The 26,956-nt window shown below is 42.1% G+C and overlaps 1 protein-coding gene across 1 annotated transcript in view; it reads left to right on the top strand.

Annotated features, from left to right (window-relative positions):
• Positions 1 to 26,956, top strand: part of CRISPLD1 (cysteine rich secretory protein LCCL domain containing 1) — a 280,007-nt gene that overhangs the window by 100,987 nt on the left and 152,064 nt on the right. The window contains exons 5-6 of the mRNA XM_086965901.1: positions 10,276 to 10,391; positions 21,358 to 21,458. Of these exons, the coding sequence (XP_086822027.1) occupies positions 10,276 to 10,391; positions 21,358 to 21,458 (217 nt within the window). The remainder of the gene's footprint in view (positions 1 to 10,275; positions 10,392 to 21,357; positions 21,459 to 26,956) is intronic.

Consider the following 26,956-nt stretch of genomic DNA (forward strand, 5'->3'; position numbering starts at 1 on the left):
AGGAGACACACATAGAGCGGACACAAATACACCTGTTAGACTCACTAAGCTTTAAGGTGGTTGGGGCTACTACCCAAAATGCTAGAATACGGGGGAGGTGGCAATTTTATCTGCAAAACGATCTCTTCAATTTACACGAACACTAACGGATTCAAATGGAAGGTGGGCCATTACATTATGCTGGAGGGAAAACGGGGATACACTTACTATATGCGCCATATACGGTAGTACTACAGATGACCCAGAAATCTTTGATTTCTTGAAAAAACGAATTGTCCTGATGGCCGCCACCTGTAGTCATTTGTGGGGATTTTAATATCAATCTCCTAGCAGATAAAATCTTAGCTCAGGATAGTAATTGGACATATAAAGGACGAACACCAAAGGTTTTTAAGGCCCTTAAGGCCTTATGCAAGGAACAAGCACTCATTGATATATGGCATTCACAACACCCGAATGATCCTGGCTACACCTTCTTCTCCTCTCCCCATAATAAACTGGTCAGATTGGACTATTTCTTTGCACCCCAGGCTATTATTCCTGAGTCATTAATAGAGAAGACTCCACATATCATTGCAGACCATAACCCCTTAGTGGTGGAAATTAGAGGGGCAAAAGCGATAAATAAAGATTGTGCAAATTGGACTTTTGAGCGATCCCTTCTCCTAAATGAGAAATAGTCCAAGCACATGAAACAGAGAATCTAGGCAGCTCTAGGATCGAAATAGTTTGGGATGCACTGAAAGCGGCAATTAGAGTGGAGACACTTGGCTTTTCAATCTCTCTGAATAGAGAAAAACGCCAAGTATTGGATCAACTGCAATGTCGGCTAACGGAGGTAGAAGAAAAACTAATTATTGCTCTTAGGGATGGTGAGGATACAATGGAAGCGCAAGCAAGAATAATCTCAGCAAAATCAGCCGTTTTAGGTGTAATTGCAGAGAGGGCGGTGGATAGATTAGCATCATGGAAGAGGGAAGCATATGAATGCAGCAAACAAAAAGCCACCAGAAATAACATTAAGGCTGTTAAAAACTCTGCACAAGAAGTAGTGTCAGATGAAGAGGGTATTCGAAAGGAGTTCCTCACTTACTATCAAAATCTATATCATGAGACAACTACGGCCAGCTCAGATGAGATTACTAACTATCTAAATCAAATACCAGCTGCACAGCTACCACATGAGGATCAGATCATACTAGAGGAGGCCCCCCAATGGATTGACACACTGCTCTGCATCAACAGCCTTCCTGATAATAATATTTTGGGTGAATTTTATAAAAACATCTCCACAGAACTTAAAGAGATAATGCTTCAGCTAGTCGTTAATGTTTTTAGGGGGGGGGGGGACCACCGGCTTCTTGGTCTCAGGCTAAAATCGTGGTATTTCTGGAAAAAAAAATCGGCACTTGAACCTGCCTCTTAAAGCCCTATCACCTTGATAAATGTTGACAGCAAAATCTACTCAAAAATCCTGGGGGTTCGACTAGCAGGGGTAATTCACAAAGTCGTATCCCTGAGACAGCACAGATTGATTCCGGGGCGTGGTACAGTAGACCATATAAGGAGAACTATTTCTCTCTTCGATGCTGCACACATATCAGGAGATCAATCAATCAATCGATCAATCAAAGAAATTTATAGAGCGTACTACTTACCCGTAGGGTCTCAAGGTGCTTGGGGGGGAGGGGGTGCCGTTACTGCTTGAACAGCCAGGTCTTGAGCTTCTTCCTGAAGGAGAGGTGGTCTTGGGTCAAGCGCAGGTCGGTCGGGAGGGAGTTCCAGGTCTTGGCGGCCAGGTAGGAGAAGGACCTTCCTCCTGTTGTCTCTCTTCGGATGCGGGGGACGGCGGCGAGGGCGTGGCTGGCTGATCGGAGGTGGCGTTTGGGAGCGTAGAAGTTGATTCGGTTGTTGAGGTAGCTCGGGCCTTGATGGTGTAGGGCTTTGTGTGCGTGGGTGAGGAGACGGAAGGTGATTCTTTTGTTGACGGGGAGCCAATGCAGGTCTCTCAGATGTCCGGAGATGTGTCTGTTTCGTGGGATGTCGAGGATGAGTCTGGCTGAGGCGTTCTGGATCCGCTGGAGTCTCTTCTGGAGCTTGGCGGTGGTTCCGGCGTAGAGGGCGTTGCCGTAGTCCAGTCGGCTGGTGACGAGGGCCTGGGTGACCGTTTTCCTGGTCTCCGTGGGGATCCACCAGAAGATCTTCCGTAGCATGCGCAGGATGTTGAAGCACGACGAGGAGACGGCGTTGACTTGTCTGGTCATGGAGAGGGAGGAGTCCTGGATGAAGCCCAGGTTGCGTGCGTAGTCCGTCGGTTTGGGTGCAGTGCCCAGGGCGGGGGGCCACCAGGAGTGGTCCCAGGAGGAGGGCGAGGAGCCCAGGATGAGGACCTCTGTCTTGTCTGAGTTCAGTTTCAGGCGGCTGGTCGTCATCCACTCGGCTACATCTTTCATCCCTTCGTGCAGGTTGGCTCTGGCGGCGGCGGGGTCGTTGGTCAGGGAGAGGATCAGCTGGGTGTCGTCGGCGTAGGAGATTATGTTGAGGTTGTGTTGGCGTGCGATGGCCGCGAGGGGGCTCATGTAGACGTTGAAGAGGGTGGGGCTCAGCGAGGATCCTTGAGCGACGCCGCAGATGACTTCGGTGGCCTCTGACTTGTACAGTGGTAGGCGGACTCTCTGTGTTCTTCCGTCGAGGAAGGAGACGATCCATTCCAGTGCCTTCTCCTGGATTCCGACGTTGCTGAGGCGCTGCACTAGGGTGCGGTGGCAGACCGTGTCGAATGCCGCGGAGAGGTCTAGGAGGATGAGGGCCGCTGTTTCTCCGTTGTCCATCAGGGCTCGGATGTCGTCGGTGGCGGCGATGAGGGCGGTCTCGGTGCTGTGATTGGCTCGGAAGCCAGACTGTGAGGGGTCGAGCGATCCATTCGTCTCGAGGAAGGCGGCCAGCTGTTTGTTGACGGTCTTCTCGATGACTTTGGCTGGAAACGGGAGGAGCGAGATGGGGCGGTAATTCTGAGTTCGGTGGGGTCCGCTGTAGGTTTCTTGAGTAGAGCGCTGAGTTCGGCGTGCTTCCAGCTCTCAGGGAAGGTGGCGGTGTCGAAGGAGGTGTTGATAATGTCCCTCAGGTGGGGTGCGATGACAGCGTCGGCCTTGTTGAAAACGTGGTGAGGGCAGGGGTCGGTCTAATGGCACTTATCCTTCTTGATGCCAAGAAGGCCTTTGACAGGGTCTCCTTGTCCTTTTTATGGGAGACACTGTCAAGGGGCAGGATTGGTCAGGGATATTTACAAGTATTGAAGATGTTGTACCCACCGCAAGGTTATTAATAAATGGAGCATTAACCGAAACGTTTAAAATAACCAGAGGTACCCGCCAGGGCTGCTCAAGCTCACCTCTCCTGTTCGTATTATATATAGACCCCTTCTTACGTATGCTGGAAAGGAATCAGAAAATGACTCCTATTCTATCACATTGGTGGGAGACGAAAGTACTGGCCTATGCTGACGACATTGCCTTGGTGACTACTAATCCAGGAATATCTATGGCTGAGGTAGAATCAGAGGTGGCCAAGTTCGGAAGTCTCTCTGGATACTCCCTTAATAGATCTAAAACCCAGATAATCTGTTAAAATGTCGACATGGGTACAGACACAAGTCAGGTCAAAAAAGCTGTTTATCTCAGAGTGGAAGTTATGGCATCTGTGGAGAAAATAGTTGAATGTAATATTGATCCCTTGATTGATAAACCCAAACCTGAATTAATCAGACTTCACAAATTACATCTTTCAATTATAGGGAGATATAATTTAATAAAAATGCTTTTCTTTCCTAAATTGTTATACTTTATGAGAGCTATTCCACTAGAATTTAGCTTTACGTGTCTAAAAAAATATAGAAGATCTGTTTTCACAATTTATATGGGCCTATGAGAAACCCAGAAGAGCTTATAAATTTCTCTCTTTACCAAAAGAAAAATGGGGGCTGGCTCTCCCAAATATAACTAAAGTTGTGTATGCAGAGAACTGCAAGTACATCCCCTAAGGAGGCACACCAGGATAGATCAAGCAATGTGATTCAATATTCAGTTGAAGATATTATTTATTTTTCATAATTTTCTTCAGTTGGTTTTTGCAATTTTAGACTGATATTAGCAACATATCAGAAGACAGCGTACATTCGTGAATGTTAACTTATGAACTCTTTCTCCAATGCATTTCGGGCGAAGGTGCCCTTGGTCACGGAGAGCTGTAGAGGAAGGAAACAAAGACGGGTGTCAGGGGACAGGTAGTCTAAAACCGTGCGGGGGAAATTACTTGTGCTAGCAGTGTGGAAGTTGGGAAGTCACGGACTACAAAGTGCTCGATGCTATTGTGAAGGTTTGGGGCGTGTGAAAGGAATGTTACCGCCAGTGAATGTTAAATAAAAAATAACAGCGAACGCATCAATGGTCACTCGATGCTTACAGAGAAACTTACTTCATGGTAACACGTAGCGCGCGAAAACGCTATCTGCCGGGTTGTCAGCTCGCTGTCTCGTGTGCTCGTGTGAGGGGCTGGTAGATATGTTAATGGAAAGCGACGGTGGACTCATGCATAGGGTGACTCAAGCATAGGAAAACGGTTCGTGAAGGGAAATGTCGTGGCCATCTTGGAATGGGGGAAATTAACGGGAGACTAGTGTGAGGTACAGAAAGTAGGGTAAAAAGGAAGCTGGGAGAGGTGCAGGAGTACAGTAAAACAGGTATATGGCATATAATGAACACTTTAAAGGTAACAACTGAATTCAATGCGGTCATTGAGCCCATGAGGCTTCAGTGTCTGTAGTAAATAAATCCATTCAAGTTCTCTTTTTAACAGCAATTTGTTGTTATCAATGCCTTCATTCTTGGGTATAATTTCCAAGACAATAAATTTCAATTGGGCAATGGTGTGGCGTGCATCAACGAAGTGCATGGCAACATTAGACTTTTCCATTTTCAACCTTATGTTGGACTTGTGCTCGTTGAGGCGAGTTTTTATTTTGCGTTCTGTTTTGCCAACATATAGCTTGCCACACGGACATTTCAGGGTGTAAATCAAGTTCGTGGAGTCACAGGTAGCGTCAAATTGAAGTTTGATGTTGTGTCCTTTCATAGGATGTTGCATACTGTTGCCTTTGATGACATTGTTGCAATGATTGCAGTTCAAGCATGGTTGGGTTCCACGATGGTGTTTAGATATGTCAGTAGGCCTAGCAAGGATTTCTTTGATATTTCTGCTCCTGGTGTGAGCGAATATGGGTGGTTTTTCAAAGATGCCGTGAAAATCAGGTTCATTCTGTAATATGGGCCAGTGTTTCCATATGATCTTTTTGTATGATGAGTTCGCTGTGGAAAACTTAGACACTAACACCATACGTTGTTCTGTGGTTTTTTGAGTCTTAGCAAGGCTGTCTGACCTGGAAATGTTGGCCACACGTGATTGTGCTTGTTGGAGAATATTGTCAGGGTAACCTCAATCACGAAACCTGTTGTGCATTTCCATGATACGTGTGTCAACTGCAATGTCATCAGATACAATGCGCTTCACGCGCAACATTTGAGAGAACGGAAGGTGTTTCTTCAAGGATCCTTGGTGGAAACTAGCAAAGTGGAGGGAATTATTGCGGTCAGTGCTCTTCCTGTGTAGGTCCGTGACCAGTCCTCCAGGGGTCTTTTTAATGAGGACATCCATAAAGGCGATGTCAGTTTCACTGATTTGCCATGTTAGGTTGATGCGAGGGTCCTTACTGTTAACTTCCATAAGTAGGTTGTGTAGGGATTCTTTGGTGTCAGACCACAGTATAAACAGATCATCAATGTACCGCACGTACAGTTTGGAATGATTTTGGAAACTTGAGTTGGTGTATAAGTGATGTCTTTCAAAATTTTCCATGTATACATTAGCGTATGACGGGGCAGCGCAGTTTCCCATCGCCATTCCGGAGAGTTGCAGGAACCATTGGTCATCGACCAATGGTTCATGAGTGGGTCAATGTCACTGTTAAGTAGGATCTGTTCAATGGCTTCGATTCCCCCTTGGTGGGGTATCGAAGTGTATAACGAGCTAACATCAGCTGTACAGAGAACAAGGGGCTCGTTGTTCAGTATTTGAATACTGGATAATTTCGTGAGGAAATCCGTAGTGTCTTTGATGTAGCTCGCTGTTTGACATTGACCCACTCATGCAAACGTTCCTTATGGAATTGATGATATTCATCCTGTATCACAGTTACTTCAAAGTCGATGACCAATGGTATCCTGGTGTGCCTCCTTAGGGGATGTACTTGCAGTTCTCTGCATACACAACTTTAGTGATATTTGTAGGTGTTCAGACGGATAACACCACCCTTTGAGAGCACCCTGAACCTTGGAACTGTTTTTTCCAAATACGTTAATTTACCCAGCTGTGCACCCACCAACCTCTATTGTCTCCCAAATATAAGACTTTACTACTGGGCAACCACTTTGCTGCACAATCTTACCCTCTTGATTGACCGAACCACAGATAACATCCTAGAAGATATACCCACGCCTATAGAGCTCATAATGGGCAAAGATGCGGGAGGATGGATCTGGCGGTTTCTAAATGATTCTCATTAAAAAAAGGTGCGCTTCAAGACACTGGTGGCCCCATTTAAAAGTATGAAAATGGTTCAGAAAATGCTAGGTCTGGGTCATCTAAATTACTACACGCCAACATGTAACAACCCAAACTTGCCCAATGTTTTTAAAGACCCATTACTTAAAAAATGGCGAAATAATGGTCTGGCCAAACTTGGGGATCTTTACTCTCTCTCAGGTATCGCTTCTTTTGAGAAATTAAAGAAAAATATAGATTAGACTGGAGAGATTTTTACAAATACTTACAAGTACGCAATTGTTTGGGTAGAAAGTGCGGTGGCCCAGCAGGATTCATTACCAATCCTATCATTGATAATCTAAGATCAAATCATGCATCCATTGGAACAGTGTATAACTCTCTTAACGCATTATTGCCAGATGATTTAATAATGAGAGCTAGGAAGTGGCAGGAGGAAATAGACATTTCAGAAGACTTAGTACCCCACTCATGCGAGTTAGCACAAAATTTGCTAATCTTGGCACGGCTTCAAGCTCAGTACTATAAATCCTGCTTTTCGCTGTACTATACTCCAAATAGAATTGCAAAAAGGGGGACGGGGAGAGGGACTTGCTGTCCACGATGCTCCTTATACCAGGCTGATCTCAACCATATGTTTGCTTCTTGTTACGTATTAAGTAATCTTAAATGTGAGATTATGAATTTCTTTAAAGAAGTATTAGGGAGGAATATTACTCTTTCTTCTTCCCTGATATGTTTTGGGGTCGATCAGGAGACGCAAGGTAACCCATAGCAATATACCGCCTCTGCCTTGCTTCAGCATGGCTGGACCCATTTCCCCCAGGATACCACCAAAGGCTAATACAACTAGTGGCAAACTACAATTATGAGAAAGCCATTTATGAAAAAAGAGGTGTGCGGTCCTGTCAGAGAGGGCTAAAGATCTGGGAACCTCTAACTAAGTGGCTTGAGAGTTACGCCAATAATTAAACGACTTACTTTTTTCTTCACTTCTTTCTGATAAAATGTGCCTACCCCGGGGGTGGGAGGAATGGGAGGAGGTTAAAATACTCAGAAATGTGTGCATGATGATCAATTGCCAATCAACTGTTAAATGAAAATTTTCACAAATAATTCATGTAGAGATACACGTAACCTACCCATGGTGATGAGAATACATGTATGATGTTTTGCTTTGCTTTTTCTTTTCTTCTTCTCTTTATTTTTTCTTTTTTCTTTTTTCTTTATTATTACCTTGCTTTTTTTCCGATGTTTTGAATCTATACGATGTTTGTAATGCGATCAGAAAAACTAAGTGTAATCTGCATATTGTTATCATGCACCAAATGAAAAAAAAAAAAAAGAACCAGAAGCTAATAGCAAATGTTTCTGAAACAAGAGTAACCGGAATAAGAATAATATTTTTGTTGGAAAGTAACACTTAAGGTAATTTGGTTCCTGAGAGGAAGGTTTGTTTGCTGTATAAATAATACTCTAATGAGTAATTATTGGAAACTGTTGGGTGTCTCTTTGTTCTCTCTCTCTCTCCCGCACTGGGAATTGCCAATTCTTCGATTTGGAATCCAAGACTGAGCAATCATCAATCATTTGTCATTTGTGGAGTGCGCTACATGAACAAGTAAAAAGTTTTAAAGAACAAAGAAATCGATCTCTTGCAATATGTTATGCAAAGGAGAGGCTTCCATTGCCCTCTTATTTATTACTATTTAAAAAATCTTATGACATGATCTGTGGCTTAAACCTTTTAATGTAAAGCAGAAACATTTCCTTATTTTGTAAACCGTAATTACATTCCAGTTCAGACTACTTTCAGAAATGTACTGTAAGGTCTTAGTAAAAAATAGCGTACCTCCTTCATGTGACATTCCAGTAGCTAACATCCAAGGGGGTGGTATAGTGATGATAGTTTCGGTAAGGCAGGATCCTACATAGGAAAGCAATCCACTGAAGTGCATCATAAATTGGGGTTAATATCTATGGTTGTCATTATTTGCATCTACAAGAGAAGGACAAGTAACATTTCCACCAGATACTTTCTGTTTTAAGACATATATTTCTTTGCAAGTTCATCAACCTTGGGATCAAATAGTGCTCAAATGTACTCCTATCTCAGACCAGACACATCTATTTTCAAGATGTTTGCAAGCTGTATTGAAAGGGTGTTTTTTTTCTGATGATGATCGGTTACAGATGACAGTCATTATAGTGATCATTTGGTAGAAGGCAATAATGGAATATTGCCGTCATATTACACTTAGCATATGATGTAACTGCTGTACAGCATGTAATATCAACATCTTCGAATGTTCTATATCATACAAGTTGCTGATTATGCAAAGTTGCAGCATTTTCATTTTCCAACTTTTAGAAAGTTTTATGAATAGCTTTACAGTTTGTGCTTGCCCACATGTGTGTAAATTGTGAATTTTAGGACACTTTTTTAGCACAAACGTTAAACCTGCACGGAAACAAAATCTCTGCAGGCTTGTCTTTGTATATAGAAATAACTAAACATTCAGAGAAAAGGTCTGCATACGTGTACCATCTTGGTTAGGATTGATTAGAGTGAAAATTAACTCGCTTTGCAGTGAAAATTATCTCACAATACACAAAACTTAAACAGGGATATTTTGCATGATTACCATAGCGAAAATCCGGAACGTTGCAAAATGTTGCTTGCTACAGCAAAGCTTTACATACCTTAATCTCACTGTGATCTCGAGGAAGAGCGGTTTTTCCTCTATTATTTAAAACACCTAAGTAATCAGAGTTAAGTCATGTGTGATCGCTTCTCAGGACTTCTAGTACTGAGATCATTTGAAAAGAATATCAAACAGGGAAAAAGCCTTTAAGTTTATAATATGACATAAACAGTTGGGTTGTTATCAATTACATGCTAAAAACATATATTTAATTACAATGTGTGCCATGGTTCAATGCTGTGAAATAGTGAACAGTGTAGATTAGATGGTGAAAAGTCCAAACGATATTGGAATGGGATGAGTCAACCGTTGCAGATAATAAATATACATTTATAGTATTTTCTTTAACAATCGTACAACTGAAATGGTGAACTTTCATACCCTTGTCATAGTTCATTGAGTCAGCTAAGTTTTGAAAGGGATGAACCAACAATCATATAAATGAGAACATGAAACCTCTGCCAAAAAGGTCATGTATCATGAGTCCACAATACATAAGTCAGCAAGACTGTATCTGCTATCCCTCTGTGTAAAGATTTAATTCAACTAAACGCATACAGCGATTCTTATGTGTTGTACGACAGGAACATTTCATTGTATTGCCTTGTATTTTGGTTTTACAATGAAAGTGTAGATGAACATGCAACACATTTGTTTCATTGCAAACTGATTTTCTTCTCTCTGCGAGTGTGAGTATCGCAGAACAAACTGTCTTAGCAAGGAACATTCCTAAATTTACGTCGCGTAGTGTGCTGCTCTTAAAGTGCGAGAAGTGCATGCAGATTATCTAAAACAAATGGTATTGTATCATCTTATTCAACCTTGAGAGAATACATATTTTACTTTTCTTTGGGGATTATGCATACTAGCAGGTCAGATTCCTTTAAATTATACATTTGTCAAATATACGTATCTGTATTAATTTTTTTCTACATCAATTTTTCTTGCCATTTAGGTAGTATGGGCAACAAGTAACAGAATTGGATGTGCTATAAACTTGTGTCATAACATGAATGTGTGGGGACAGATATGGCCCAAAGCCATTTACCTGGTGTGCAATTACTCTCCCAAGTAAGTACAAATTATTTATTTATACTCCTCACATTTTAAAAATAACATTAATTTTATTAATATCTCCTTAACTCATGTTATCAAAACACAAATCTTTATCAGCACTGTTCGTATGACTGCTTATGTTTTCTATTTAACAATATGGATTGTGATAGATTTTGTGTGTACAAATATGTTCGAAGTCGATATTCATCCCTAGTCCTGTTGCCGTTGTGTCAGATTGGCAGAACATACATTATCTGGAAACCAACCAGCAAAAATGATTTGCCTCTTTTCTAAAAGTGGAAATTCTACCTTTTAAAATATTCATTGATAATCACTCATTTCAGCAGGGTTGTGAATTCTAGATTATGCTATATCACTTTTGATTAATAGTGACCATCCCACCTAATGTAAATAATAAAGAGAAACATGATGTTGCTGGCAAGACAAATGTTTTGTAAATACAGTTAGGTTAAATTAAAAGCAACAACATAACGAAGAAGACACCTGGGGGAAAAAAACAAGCTTTAGAAATGTATGGAAACTTTTGATTTAATTTCGTTTTTGTTCTTGACAAAGATGACCCATTGTCATTTTGGTTTATATTGTATAATTTGTTTTGAAAACAATTTGATTTCCTCCCACTCAGTAATATTCCCCTTTAAAATAATTCCAAGTTATGTATGAATTTGACAAGTTTGCATAGGCTTCTCAATTATACTGAGTAGTGACATCAGGAAAAATATGGCCTATAACTGTTAAATGCAATGAAAGGTTAACACTTTCATAAAAACTGAATTGTTGCTTAGTTACCCAAATCCCCTTGCTGAAGAAACGACCAGCATTGTTCTGGCAATTCTGAGATGAACTCCACTGTTTTGTGAAGGTGCTAATTTAAACTCCAGGCAACAACTTCAGAAAAATGCTAATACATTCCTCTGAGAATACATAGAAGCTAAGGCAAATACAAGTGAGTAGAGATGGAGAGATCTCCCCAAAGAATAGCTTCATCGATCTGGAGAGGAATGAGTCAAAAATAAGTTGGGGGCAGGAAAGTGGTACAAAGAAGGGAGGGACACGAATTGCAGGACCTCTCCTAATGGAGGAAGGAGAATAATGCAGGAACTGGAACAATGTCAATGCAGAATGTAAAAAACGAAGCAGTCCAGCAATAAAGAAGAAGCTGTGTGCTCAACAGAAACAGTCTTAGCAAATGAAATCTCAATCTTTCACAGTGCAGACACCACCCAGCCTCACTTCAAAGGGGGAGGGGGCAGACAACCACCTCCATTTCAGGGGGTGCACTCAAGGAGCTTACTAAACTGTGAATCACCACTTTGTAGCTCACTCAGTGCAACTTCGATTGACTCAAACTCAAGATTGAAAGTACCCAATTTTCAACATATTGTCCTATATTTTAAGTCACAATGAGGATATTATCATTAGCAGAGGCGTAGGTTTCAAAACAATGAACTTGCTTGCAGAGTTTGTCAGACTTAAGAGAGAAATGCATCTTTTTTTGTAAAGTGAAGCTCTAAGATTTCTTTTCCAACAGTTCTTTTGAGGGTGATACTGGCTCAAGTTGCCTTTTCTTCACTCTTAATCCTCCTTCCTTCTTCATGCCAGCAGAAATTCTGGCTCTTGAAAAGATTGTTGTTCAAAACTTAGAGAAAGTTATAAAGCGGACACAGTATATTCTATGTAATATCTCCAAAGTGGAAAGACACTGTTTGGAGAGCCTCATGACTGAAAATGACATTATCAATAAACCTGCAGATAAAGGGGATTCCATTGAATTCAGGGCACACCAAAGCATGAACAAGAGATCAGGCACCCACTAAAACACTGAACACTCACAAAAAAATCATATCAGCCATCTGGTTGACCTACAGAAAAAAAATACTTAAACTTATTCAGTCTTCCATCAACAGGAAATTAATCCGTAAACATGCTTTGAGATTTTAAATAAACCTAATCCCCAAATATCAGTATTCTACAAATGTTTGTGTAAAAAATAAGGGCTCAAGCAGCAGGGCAGTCCTCTGGGGGTACAAGGCTGGCTTCAGGCTGCAGAGCAGTCATCTTCATGCAACACGGCATTCCTCAGAATTACCCAGCAGGGCAGTCTGCAGTTCCAGAAATGAACTGAAGAGTTGGTCTGAGGGCTCTATTTGTATGCTTAATGCCCCCTTTGAAGTAGGAGAAGCTTCTGGAGCCCCCCACCCCAATGAAGTGTCTCTATTTTCCTGCCTCCCAGACCTGGTCTGAGGTTGTTGGGGGGACAGTGACCTAGTGTGAAGCCCTGTGTAAGTGTGCTGCGGCAGCCTCTTTGAAATGTATGTGTTATAGGTGAAAGCTCCACTATCCCATTCTGCTTAGATGGTCCGTCCATCCTGCCATCACCCAGTCTCTATATTATGTGACTATGTGGAAGGAATACTAAAGGGCCAATTGTCACGCACACCTAGTCATGTGAAATATTTTGGTTGGGACAAGAAAATGCCAACTTTCTAACGCAGCATTTTCAGATTTGTAACTAAAAACCTGACTATCATTAAAGAGGATTTGTCGTGGGAACTAATCATATAATATCTATCTATGCAGATGATATACTGTTATATTTACGAGATCCGTCAGTGAGTAATGCCCCCTCCCCGACATCTTTGCCATTTTTGAGCATCTGTCAGGACTGTCTATAAACCCAGAGAAATCGATTACATATTTTTTTCGGGACTCACAACATCCACTTCACATATAGTTTGGAAACTATACAATGCCGGTAGCCCCCTCCACCTTCAAATATCTGGGCATCCATGTCTATCGGACACAGACGGACCAAATCGAGGGTAATATAGTCCGAGCTATAATAGCCCTTCGTGCCAGTGTGAATTCCTGGGCTATGCTGCCACTCCATGTAATGGGCAGAATTGCCGAATCGAAAATGGTAATGCTGCCCCCCCTCCTATATTATTTTGTAAATATACCTGTGGCTCTCCCTCAATCTATTTTCAACACATTGAATGCTCTGTTGATCACACTATTTGGGGAGCGGGGCGACGACAGATCAGTCACCGCAAACTCCAACTGGGGACAAGCAGTGGCGGATTCGAAGTTCCTGATTTCAGAAGCTACTAATACTATGCCAGCCAACTCCAATGGCTGTCATACTGGAAGGCAGGGAGGAATCTACAGGAGATTGGGTTCACACCACAGAGAATAGATCATGGCGAATTGCACTCCTTACTCTTACCAGAGGCTAGGATACCTCCAGACTGCTCATCCCTGTTGAGAACCGCTTTTCAATGCTGGAGGAAGGCTCTATTATACACCAAAGAAGTGATCCCTTATCTTATCTATCACAAAATTACCCTCATTGGAATCCCCACACCACAGGGTAGACTGTTGAGGGTAAGGATACAGGACTGGACTGAGTATGGGGTGGAGGACATAGGTGCATTTTTTGGAGATGGCATCATACTAGACCAGGACTCCTTCGCACAGGCCACGGAAGCACTGAAAAATGTATTCCTACCACATGCCAATGTGACGCATTACATACGGACAACCTGGGCCCCACAAAGAGAGGAACCGCCACAACATGATCTAGTACATCTGCTGTATTATATGGGACCTAGGGGTCACCTAGTGCGGTGGCTGTATGCCAGAATTAGAACACATGCCGCTATCACTCTCACCTCGCTCAGGACACAAAGGTCAGAGGATTCCGCACTGGAAATCACTGACCAGGCATGGGCACATATGTTGGAGCACCCTAGACAGGTGTCACGCAAAGGGAAACTAAAATGTATCCAGTCCATGGTTCTGCATAGATCATACCTCACGCCCAAACGGCTCCAACGCATGTTTCCAAATTCCCCCCATTGTTGCCCCCGCTGTCGAGAAGACGAGGAAGGTTTTCTCCACTTGCTATGGTCTTGCCCTTGCCTCAACGATTACTGGAGACTAATCTGCACCGCACTAAACACAATTACACAACTCCCAGTGCCGGCTGAGGCTCTGGGTTGTCTTACGGGTCACCGGAGACACTCAAAGATACAGAAGGTACGCTTAAAGTTCCTGGACCTAGCATTTATCCTAGCGGTGACGGCTGTGTCCATCTGGCAAGCGGACCTGCTTCAGTAGGGAAAGGCCGAAGGGGCAGCTCCTGCGTAGGGAAGAGGTGAGAGGGTTGCCGAAACAGCCCATTTCGCTGGAATGGGAGGCTATGCTGATAGAACTTGAAACACTTGATTTATCATCCCCCGTAGCCGGTACTACCCCCATTTCATACCATACTAGGTGGCTGGTTAGCTGCAAACTCCCAAGTCCTCAGGTCAGGACTGACACTCTCTAGCCCTGGACCATGAGCATCCTTAGAGCACTGTGTCTATAGTTATCTACCCTGACCTTTACGAACCACAAATGCCCATGGCCAGGAGTTACAGGAGGAAGGGGCGGTTGGGGGGAGGGGGGAGCTCGTAGGGGGAGTTGGTTCAGTTCTGTTACGTGTATTCCCACACTGCTGTAATTTGATGTGACTCACGTTGTTAATACGCTGCGTTGCTGACACAAATGCTTCTGGAATCCGGGTTCTAGGATTATTCACTCCTACAGAATTCATTATGTAAAATGTGTTGGAGCTAATCGTATAGTAATGTATGGAAAAGGAAGAAAACAGAAAGGCCATCTCAGCTGTCATTTATGTACGCTATATAAGATGCCGTGGTCACCAATAAAGTGTGTTAAAAAAAATCATTAAAGAGGATTCTAAAATTACAATTCTTTAGAGACCAAACTCAACAGTTCTACCTACTCCAAATCAAAGGTTATCACTTAATAAATGTAATAAGGGAACTCAATGCTGTCCTATTAGAGAGGCAGGCCTCACAGTAGTGAAAATTAATTTGTGAGTTTTTCTCCGCTGGAACATGCAACAACTTAAAGTACATGACAACTTTTTTTTATCACAATGCACTCTGCCCTATGGGCTGTTTAGGGCCTTACCCAGGGATAACTTTTATGCATTAAAGAGGAATATTTAGACCAGAAAAAAAGGTTTATTTTGCCAGGTCGAAATGGCAGTTTAAAGCATATACAGGCCTGTGATGGCAGACCTGAGACATATTTCAAAAGGGTACTTAAGTGAGTGACACAGTCCTGCAGGCCGACTATTCACATTTAATTTAGAGCCGTGAGTACACGTATTACCACTTTAATGGACGCACACAAGTAAGTTAAATGTGCCAATTGGGTGTAGGAAAATATTATTATGTTTAAAGGAGAAAGCACAAGGACTTTAGCACTGGCGTGCAGTGGTAAAGTGTACAAAGAGGTATTAGTCAACAAAAAGGGTTCAGAAAACAGGAGGGGTGAAGCACAAACAAGTTGGGGAGACCCCGCAGAGAGGGTTAAATCCAACATGACCCCTCTCCAACCAAAAGCCAAGTCAGACTAATCCATACCTTGATGAACTTCCCATCTTAGGCTATAGACCGTGGACTATGGACCTTTTCTGCAGTGTCACTTTAAAATGCAATTTCATCCAGTTGGATCCCCTTTTCTACACTCTTCTGAGCCACTGGCAAGAAAATTATTCTGGAGTTGTACCCAGCAGGAACTCTTATAGTCTAAAGGGAGAGAGACAAAATGCAATCAATTGATTATGTGTCAGTTATTTTACTCCTGTAAGCAAACTCCAAAAGAAAATGTTTCTGAAAAACCCAAATTATTTTGGGTGAGAATAACTACTAACAGTACTCTATTTGCTTGCCATTGCAAGAAGAATGTGAAGCATCAGTAGGTCAGGGCTTAGAAAAATGGAAAGGTAACTCATTCCAACAAACTGGAGGTAAAATTAAACTTGACACAAATGACAGGTCACTTCAAATGTGGTAACTGTTTAGCCTGAAAATGTACAAATGATACCACGAAGTTTGAGTATCATAAACAAACGAGACCATTGCATTCAAACTATAACTCTACCAAAATATTATACTCACGTGTTTATTTTTACTCATTTGCGCTGGCTAAGTGGCTGAAATCCTTAAGCAAAGAATCTGCAAGCATTGTAGCAGAATTTTCCTTTCAACAGCCAATGCCCGCTTGTCAAACAGTCAGGGATATCACTCATGATATTGAACAGCAGATGATTGATATAGTTAAGCTTGATTAACAGAGTGTCCAAACCTTGATCCATGTAAGAATGTTGTGGGATTGATCCGATTCACACAGAGCAAGACAGTTTGAATGAAACATTCGAGCTTTGCAATGTAGCATTGCTGTGATTATGTTTTCATAAGCCTAATGTGAACATAACTGAGATCTTATTTGCCCCTTGCATGGCCTGATTTGGTTCAACTGTAAGCAGAAGGAACATGTGAGTTATGACCCACAGATCTCCCTCAACCTGGAAGCCTAGAAATAGTGCCTGTTAGGCATGAACTAACCTGCCAGAGACTGTCAGTAACATTTGATTTAGTTCTGGCAATCTGGCCAAAAGCATACACACATCAGAAATCCACACTATTATTTTTGAAGGCTTTATTTCAAGCCAATTTTAGTGCTGAATAAATGGAAGTGTTCAATTGGACTAATCAGTAATACTGGAGGTAGTGAAGAAACACAGAATGTAAAGTTTATGAAAGCAGGCCACATATTATACAGTGTATTTTTACTGGTCCTGTTATGCCTAATCTCTAAACATTGACGTTTTTGCCATAATTATCGTTCGATATCACAACAGTTAACACCCATTAATACCTATAATTCATTTACAACTTCAAGATCTTGGTCTATCTGCAAGACAAGGCCCATTGATATTTCTGTAGTAAAACGTTTATGAAAACAAACACCACTAATGATGCTGTTTTAGGAGCCTCTCCGCTCCTTTCTTTGCAATGTCTTAAATGTTCATGTCTATTTGAAGGTGAGGGCTATGAAAAGCTCTCTCATACCTTTTGAATCATTTCTGTTTGTTAAAAATGAACTTTATGATTGTGATATTAGGTGAGAGAACCAGCTTTAAAAGCATACTAGCAAAACGCACGGTACATGTAATGCACATTATTGCACAAGAACAGAAATAAGTACATCAACTGTTACAAGTTAATAACCTCTTTAATGGCCTGAGGCCTCCTCAAAGGTATGATTTAGGGGGCGTCAAATAAACATATAATTGATCATATTATTATTATTAATATTATTAATATTATTATTATTATTTTTTTTTTATTATTATTGATTTATTTGATCAAAAATATGATCATTGACATCATAAAAAACAATACATCAGAATAAAAACAGTTCATATTACATTAAAAGCGTGTTCTAAAAATATTCATTAACAACAAGGTTATAGGACCTATAAAAACACAATAGGCTGTATCATCCATCTGGACAAATTAAACTATGTGGGCACAGCCATTTTCCTAGACTGCATTACACATTGTAGCCTCCTCCTCTAAGCAAATAGCAGGAACCTTGAGATGGCAAACACTAGCCAAAGTGTGGTATCAGATTTAAAAATTTGTATAGCTTCCGAATGACACCTAATAGAAAGCATATGAAAAACAGGGGCTATCCAGGTTCTTCTGAAATCAGTAGAAGACGGGAAACAAAAAAGAAAATCCTCAAGTGTCTTGGGAGCTGCAAGGCAGGAGGGGCACAGTACATTAACCACCACGTTTCCGCAGCTACTTCTCCTTGTGTTTAAAGGAATGGTTCCATATCTAAGTTGGGTATACAGAGTTCGTGCCTGTGGTGGCTCGATGTCGTCCAAGAAAGACTCAAAGCCAAAGCTGTCTTTCACATTTAGAAATTTCGTGGTTAAAGTGCCATGTGCAAAGTGTTCAATACTTTCCGAGACCATCAGTCCCCAGAACCATTTTTTAACAAGAGGGACCAAAGATTTAGTAATGGTCCCAGGTTCCTCCAAGAGCTGCCCCAACTCAATTTTTAAAAACCATGCCTTGATCTTTTTTAACCACTTGATTTGACCCGTTTGCCTGTGCAATGCAATCAGCTCAACCTAGGCATCCTTCAGTGGGGCCTTTGTGTTGCTTGTCCACACCCTTTCCAGAATAGACGGGCCAGGAGAATGGTTAAATATTCAATGGGTTTTAGGCCGAGGTCTAGTCTTAGTGGCACGAGTGGTGTATTCACTAGCACGTTCGTAATAGCTCTAATGAATTTGTTTTCATTGGTAGTTAGGTCTGTAAGGTTTTCCAATCCCCATAACTCTGCCCCATAAAGAGCTGCTCCTAGACATTTTGCCCTATGCAATTCTAGGATAGGTGATATGGGCCGGCAGGGAGAGGCTTTAGCCCTACGTACTAGGGCACAATCTACATGCTGGCGGGTCAAGGTGCTCTTTTGCCAGCTGCGCATTCCAAGTCAGCCAATCACTGATGCGAACTCCCAGATAATCGAAGGATTTTACTTGCTCCAAAACTTGCGTACCCAACACAAGTTTGCCCTTACTAGATTTATAGGGATTAAAGGATATATACTTTATTTTGAAGCAGTTTATTTCTAAGCCCTTTTCTTTGCAAACCTTAGAAAATTTGTTTTGGAGGTTTTGGATTCCTCTAGGTGTTTTAGCGATAAGCAGTGTATTGTCTGCAAATAGCAGGCCCAGCACTGCTCTACCTGCCAGTTTCGGAGGGTCACCATCGCAATTGAAGTGTTCACCAATTAGACCATTGATGTAGAGGGTAAATAATGTCGGAGCACAGATGCAACCTTGGTGTACGCCTTTCTGGACCTGTATGTTGTTGGTCAGGCTACCATCGGACTTCCATCTAGCCTTGCCATATGATCATACTTGAACAAGCACTATGAGCCTTCTGTTGTCTGTGGATCAATAATATCACTTCCTAACAAGCAGATGACCTACTCTAACTGAAAGTATGTATTTTGCAACTAATTGCTGAAATGAAAAGGTTAGACTATTTGATGTAATTAACGGTTTGATGGATATGTTAATAACTGCAATCCTTCTACAAATGATATAGTGAATTCATAAATATGATTTGTTGACTACAGGATTTCTGGCTTGTGTTATCTTTAAGTACTATGCACTATACAATTGCATCTGAAAAATTAAGAGTTTATGGAAATAAAGAATGTGTGTTTAGATTGTAAGTTATGTAGATATTCCATTTTGTCTGGCTATGAGTCAATGGCTGTATGAGATTTCCAAATAATCCATCAGCTCCTTAATTTTGCTGCAGTTAGCTCATTCAACTTTGCATCTGTTCTGGGTTTGACCAGAACAGATACTATAGCAGAGATATGGAAGATGTTGCACAAAATCAGAAATAAGACATTTATTCATTTAGCTTGCAACATCTACTTCTGTGCTGAAGCAAAACACTCATGCATGCAACCCCATTGGTTGTTGGACAGGCATTCTTTTTCTAACACACACGCTATCTACTGCATCTTTGACTTAAAAAATCTTTACACCCGACACTTGAAGTAAAAGACAGCATCTTTGTCGCTCCCTAATCCAGAGCTGATTTTAAGCAATATTGGCGAGTCTTCAATCCTTTCAGAGGAACATTTTTTTCTCAATTCCCCTCTTTTCAACTAAATTTAGTTTTGTCTTGAAATGTTCACAGAATTACTCACATATGAGAACTAGAAGCCTCTCTTCCTTCTTGAAATATCATACATTTTGGAGGTCTGCATTGACACTATTATGAACCCATGCAGATAAACCATGTTGGTTTTTAAACACTTTATTACCTTAACCTTTTTCCTATATTGTAACACTATTCCATATTTTCCTAGGTAAGCATTAGAAGTTAGTTTTTACTGTTTGGTACACTAGATTATGGAAGGACACTGAAACTTCTACTCTATTTTTCTGTACCTAATATATCTCTAGCACATTACAAGCCTGGATGATGACACCATATGTGAGTAAAGCACATACATAGATGACAATACCACTATATCAAACATACATGCCTCTTTCTAGAACACTTTTCTCTCCGTATGTACGATGCAGCCTGACTTGACATTATTGTGCTGAGACTCATGTATTCTATATCAGTAGGGTTGACATTCTAACTTACCAGACTAAATTTAGTAAACTGTGCATACAGTAGCTTCTATGAAGCATCATTTAGATCTTTAAATTGATTAGGTTCAGCCAGGTCCCTTTTAGCATAAACACTGTGATCAATTCACAAATGGGATTATGAGTACAGAACATTGTGCTACACAAGGACTCTTTTTACACACTCTTAAATGCTTTTGTTAATCAGCACAGAAACATCTAACTTCCTATCAGAACTGCAAAGAGGGCACAATCCTTTCTATACACACTAAATGTATATAAATATAGCCTCAATAGTATTGTTTTTCCAGTTTAAGATGCTTTAGGTCAATTTGCCTCTAAGGCCACGTAAAAGCACGTACAGGAGTGTGACAGGAGTACTACTTTTAGTCCTCCAAAATGCCTCCGTGAATAGCCGACACTTGTGCACTGTGCTTTCAGTACTACTCCTAAATACTTGTGTAGTCTGGTTAAACACAAATTTATAGTGTATGTATATGAAACATATGTTTACTGTATAATATGAATACATTACTTTGTTCATTGATTGTGTTCTCCCTTGATTGATTGATACATATATGTTATGAGTGCAAAAATGTAAAAGCATTGAAATGGAAGAGTAGCCTCTTGGAAACATTTGTTGATCATTGTATAGTTGATATACATTGACAATTTATGGAAATGAAGGTACACTTATTTCCCTGGGCTCCACTGTCTCTTTTGCTTTAAGTTTCCACGTGACAGAGTCCAGAGCTAATAAATGTTGCAATTCCAGTATATTTGGAGAGTAAATCTATGTTTACTTTGTTGCACCATAAATGCAATTGCATTTATCTATTTCAATAGTTTTAAATGAAACTCACATGTTCATATATATTAAAACAAATGATGTGTTAACATTTTTTATTATTTGCATTTAAGGGGCAATTGGTGGGGACATGCTCCATACAAACATGGTCGGCCATGTTCAGCCTGCCCACCAAGCTTTGGAGGGGGATGTAGAGATAATCTTTGTTACAAAGGTATGTGCACTGGTATTATGTGAAATTATGTTCCTTGAATACACACATAAATTTTGTCTAAGTGTCGTTTTTAGAAGTTTCTCCCTGACTCAGTTGTTTTTTTTGAAATTATACTTTTTCACATGCAGGAAATGTATCATTGAATGATTTATAATGACATACATGAGGGTATCTTTTACAATGACTGCATGACAATGCATGCCATTACCCCGCATTTTTTACTCCACAAAATCTTTTACAATGCAGGGCTTTACATGCCAAACCATTACAACGCATTCCCCATTACAATGCCCCTTTGGAGCTAGAATAGTAAATTGCGTTGTAATGGGTAATGCGTTTTGATGGATTGCGTTTTAAAGCCCTATATTATAAAAGATTTTACGGAGTAAAAAATGCGGGGAAACGACATGCGTTGTAATGCAGTTTGCCCTTACTAGATTTATAGGGATTAAAGGACACATACTTTGTTTTGGAACAGTTTATTTGTAAGCCCTTTTCTTTGCAAACCTTAGCAAATTTGTTTAGGAGGCTTTGGATTCCTGTAGGTGTTTTAGCGATAAGCAGTGTATTGTCTGCAAGTAGTAGACACACCACTGCTCTACCTGCCAGTTTCGGAGGGTCACCGTCGCAATTGAAGAGTTCAGCAATTAGACCATTGATATAGAGGGTAAATAATGTCGGAGCAAGGATGCAACCTTGGAGAATGCCTTTCTGGACCAGTATGTTGTCTAACCACAGTGTTGGTAAGAATGGAGCCCTTCATATATTATATTATCTAGGTCCTGATGAATGCCATGTACCACTGTGGACACTAGGCAGAAACATGTCGACCCAATTCTACACGGCGAGGGGTTAATAACTTTCCCCATTTCGCTGTTCACTTGTTTTCATACACCATAAAACCACCTATTTTCATTAATTTCACTCACTCACTCTGGGCCCCTACTTAACTGCATCCCTCTCGTCAGGTGTATGCCGGCCCTCTATCAAACCAAGTTTTTAGAGTGCGAGGACTGGCCAATGATGAAGCATGACACCAGGTGATGTGTGAGGCCAGTCCTAAACTTTTTGTGAGATGTCCACACTCACATACACATAACAATTCTGAGCACTTTTTAGGTCATTCTCATAGGAGCGGCCTCATTTGTGTATACAATTGTTTGTTGTAGGCTGGCTGGTTCCTATCGCCCTGGTTTGCCTCTAGTTCCCTTCCTCAGTAGTACCTGGGGCTAGTGTGCTTTCATCCTTTAAATGGTAACATCCAGGGGGAAACCTTTGTTCCACTGGTACTTTGAAACGTGTGTTTCCCAGGTTTAAACAGACCAATTAGGGAGCAAGACGTTTTGTTACCTCGCCCACAAAAGAATGGAACTAACTTCCTTTTTTCATTAGAACTAAAGCTATCCTACTAGCCTTTAGGAAGGAATTAAAAACCTGGTTCTTCTCTAGTTAAGGATAATTCTAGTTGCACTCACTAAGAGCTAGCGCCTTGACACCGCCAGGTATTTGTTACGCTTTAAAAATTACTATAACCTAACATGGCGTATCATAGGCAGCTAATTTTAAATGCATTGTAGGATGAAAACATTTAATTTCAGCCAATTATTGCAAAAGTGTAATAGCATGCACATACCTGATTTTCTGTAAAATTTAAATATTTTAGGTACACGTAGAATTACCTTTATGGCAAACAAAAAGTGTTTAACACTAGTTCAAGTTGTTTAGGTCATAAGGCAAGGGGACCTCCTCAACTACTATACAATTGCAAGTTCCTTCATTGATATGATGCCAGCCTGAGTTTCTGAATTGTGAAACATAGGGGCTTAGGAGTTTGATCACTCTTATGCTTGAACATGTTTGTGCAATATCTTCATAGGCCTGTGTTACAATTATGATGGACTGCCCTGTTATTCGCCACTGTGCGTGTTTAATTGGGTGTGCACACCAAGACAGAAGGTGCCCTTTTACGCTGAATGTGCAGTTTCCAATGCACCTGCACTGGCATCAGCACATTAGTGAAAGGCAGTGCATTAGGGTGCACTGCGCAGGCATGTGCTTTGATGCACAGGGACAGTGTACCCTGTTACACCAAGCGCACTATCTTAGGGCAGGCAAAAATTTGCGCTGGTAACAGCACATCAGTAAGAGATGCACCAGCTGTTTGAAACCGCTAATTCACTTTATACTGTGCAGGCAAAAATCCAGCCTGCATTTGAAAGGGGAACGGAGATTCCCCTTCAGGCAAATGCACTAACTGACTGAAGGGGGGTACCTGGGGTCCCTGTTTTGCCATAACCGCTCTCAGCGGTGATTAGAATAAAAAGGTTTTAAGGGACCTGCGGAATTTCTTGTGGCCGCCTTCTGTTCTTTGAGGAAAGGGCAGCGTGTTCCAGATAGTAGGGGCAATTTGGGAGAATGACCTGCCGCCATATTTGATGGTGCATGTTTAGGGTATGGTTAGGAGATGTTTGCTGGATGAGCGGACCATTCTTGGGGGATGAAATGCTAATCGGTTCTGCGCGAGGTAACGGGGTCCCTTACTGTTTAGGGTGTTGTGATCCGTTTTTTAATGGGCAGCCAGTGTAGGGACTTCAGGTTGGGGGCGGAGGGTGAACGGGGGGAAATTAAAGACCAGTCTTGCTGTGGTATTCTGTAGAACCTAGGGCTTGGTTTGGTGAGTTTTATTAATGGATGCCAACAAGACGTTGCCATAGTCAAGGCGGCTGATGATTAATCCTTCCACTAATGGCATACGAGAGGTAAGTGGTATCCATTTGAAGATTTTTCTCAGGCTACGCATTAGCTCGTAGCACGTGCGCACTACCTGATTGACTTGGTTAGACATGGAGAGATTGGTGTCTAGGAGTACGCCAAGGTTGTGAACTGTTGTAATTGGGGGAGGGCAGGGACCTAGAGCAGAGGGCCACCAGTCGTCAGCCCATAGCTGTTGGACCTTTCCATAGTGAAGGATCTCTGTTTTCCTGGCATTGAGTTGTAGGTGGTTAGTGGTCATCCAGTCCTTGATGTCTGTCATATATTGTTTGAATTTAAGTTTAGTGGAGGTAGGGTCTGGGCCAAGGGTGATTAATAGTTGGGTGTCGTCAGCGTACGACACTGTATCAAAGCCGTGAGCTTTGATTATTTTTGCCAGGGGAGATAGATACAGATCGAAGCGGGTAAGGCTAAGTATAGAGCCCTGGGGAACGCCCTTATCTATGGACTGGCTGCTGGAGGTGAAGGTTCGAATTTGGACTTCAGATTTACGGTGCCTTCGACACCAAGCTCCCATAGGCGGCTCATAAGAAAATCATGGGAGATGGTGTCAAAGGCAGCCGACAGATCCAACAGCACCAGGATGGCAGGTAATTTGGCGTCAAGGGCGAGTTTGATGTTATCTACCATCTCGAACAGGGCTGCTTGGCGTCAAGGGCGAGTTTGATGTTATCTACCATCTCGAACAGGGCTGTTTCGGTGCTGTAGAAGGCCCAAAAACCAGACTGGCAGAGGTCAAGCAGGTTGTTATTCTCAAGGTATTCTGAAAGTTCTTTATTTACTATTGTTTCTAGGACTTTCCCAAATAGAGGTAAAAGGGAGATGGGTCTGTCATTGTTGTGATCTTTGGGGTTGGAATTAGACTTCTTTAGGATGAGTTTCACTATGGCCTCTTTCCAGATGGTGGGTACAGTGGAAAGCGACAGTGAGTTATTAAGTAGCATGGTCAGTCTGGGTATTAAAGCAGGTCCAATTTTAGATATTATCTGGGCAGAGGTAGGGTCGGTGGGGGAGCCGGATTTGATTCTGGAAAGGTTGGATAGGACTTCTTCCTCTGTGGTGGGATGGAAATCTCTGAGGGGGTTTAGATGCGGTCTGACCATGTCCGGGACCCTATCTGAGGGTGGAGTACCATCATCTTGTGGTAAGGAGCTGTGGATGATGTTAATTTTATCCACGAAGAAGACTGAGAGGGAGTCGGCCCACTGTTGTGAGGAGGTCTGAATTGGTTGGCATGCGGGTGGGTTGGTGAATTCTTTCATGATCTTGTAGAGCTCTTTTTGTGAGTTGGATGCTCAGTTGATTCTGTCCACTAAATAGGTTTTTTTGGCAGCGGCTGTGAGAAGTTGGCCTGATATATAATGCTCACTAATTCTTAGTGATCACTTTGTATCATGCCAAGCAACCCTTATGATGATGGTTGTAATTCAACCTTGTAGACCAGTTATCCTAGTGGTAACGTGGACAAAGCAGTCTTAGGCTAAACTCTGAAAGGCATGTGAAGCCAGCTGTATTACCATACACAACCCCCTTGAATACCAAATGAAAGGGACACCACACAGATATATATTGAAAATATATATTGATTTATTAACTATAAAATCCCCTGGACTCTTTATGAGCACAGAAGCACAAGCGTTAAATCACAAGACAGTTTAAAATACACAAAAGTTGCACAATATGGATGAGCCCTAGGGGCCACCTAAACCATATACTAAGAAAGTGGTATAAGAGATACCAGGAGGAAAGTGAAGAGGCCTAGGGCCTTGAGAATCGCTGGAGCTATTCGAGACTGGAGTTAACTAAGTCGGGAAAGGCCCACGGGACTCGGGTGCAGTGTTCAAAGTGCACGCACTTCTCAATACAAAGTCTATGGTGCGTAAAAAGCACAAAGTTAGAAAGTTAGGAACCTTCCGAGTGACCTACGGAGCTGAAACTTAAAACACAGGCCCTTGGGATGTGTACCAGTGCAGGAGCACCGGCGGAGCTGAGTTACCTCACCCACAGGAAGCGGGTGCACAGGGTCGAAGTTGTGTCGGGTTTCGTCACGCTGGTCGATGGTGCTTGGAGCTGAAGATGCTGCAGGCGGCTCGATGAGAAGAGTTCCGGTGGATCCAAGGGTGGATCTGAAGATGTGAAGACCTGAAAGCAGAGGGGACAGTGTTCAAAGTCACTAGCCAGTGACTACCGTGGAACCAGATTGGAACCAGGCAATGTCGGGTGCAAACAGGCGTTGTCGGGTAGCTTCTTTCTGCAGCCACGTGGATACCCGGGGTCGAGGACGTCCAGGAGTCGGTCACGAGCTGTCCCACGTAGGCTTCTCGCTGTTGGCGGTGTCGGCGACCTGATCGGAGCAAACAGGCCTTGGCAAATGCAAGCCACGCAGAAGTTGAAAGATGCTGTTCACTCGGACCAGCAAGGTCAGAGCGGGTGCTCCTTTTCACAGGAGCTTGGGTAGGTCTGGAGCAACCAGACCTGCTGTTTAAATCTTCGGGTTCGTCGCCAAGATGGTCGCTGGCCGCGTGGCTAGTGGCCGGGATGGCGCGTCGAGTGGCACAATGCAAAAGGGCCCCACGCAGATCGTGGAGATGCTGGAGGGCTGATCTTCGGTGCACGGGCTGCTCGGTGGTGGGGGTTCTCAATCCCCAAAGCACAACGTCGAGGATGCCTCAGAAGCTGCGCAGTCAGCTTTTCGAGTGTCTTTCAAGAGGTCCGGTCCCACGTCA

Source organism: Lissotriton vulgaris, chromosome 4_1, assembly GCF_964263255.1.
Source record: "Lissotriton vulgaris chromosome 4_1, aLisVul1.2, whole genome shotgun sequence".
NCBI classification, from domain to species: Eukaryota; Metazoa; Chordata; class Amphibia; order Caudata; family Salamandridae; genus Lissotriton; species Lissotriton vulgaris.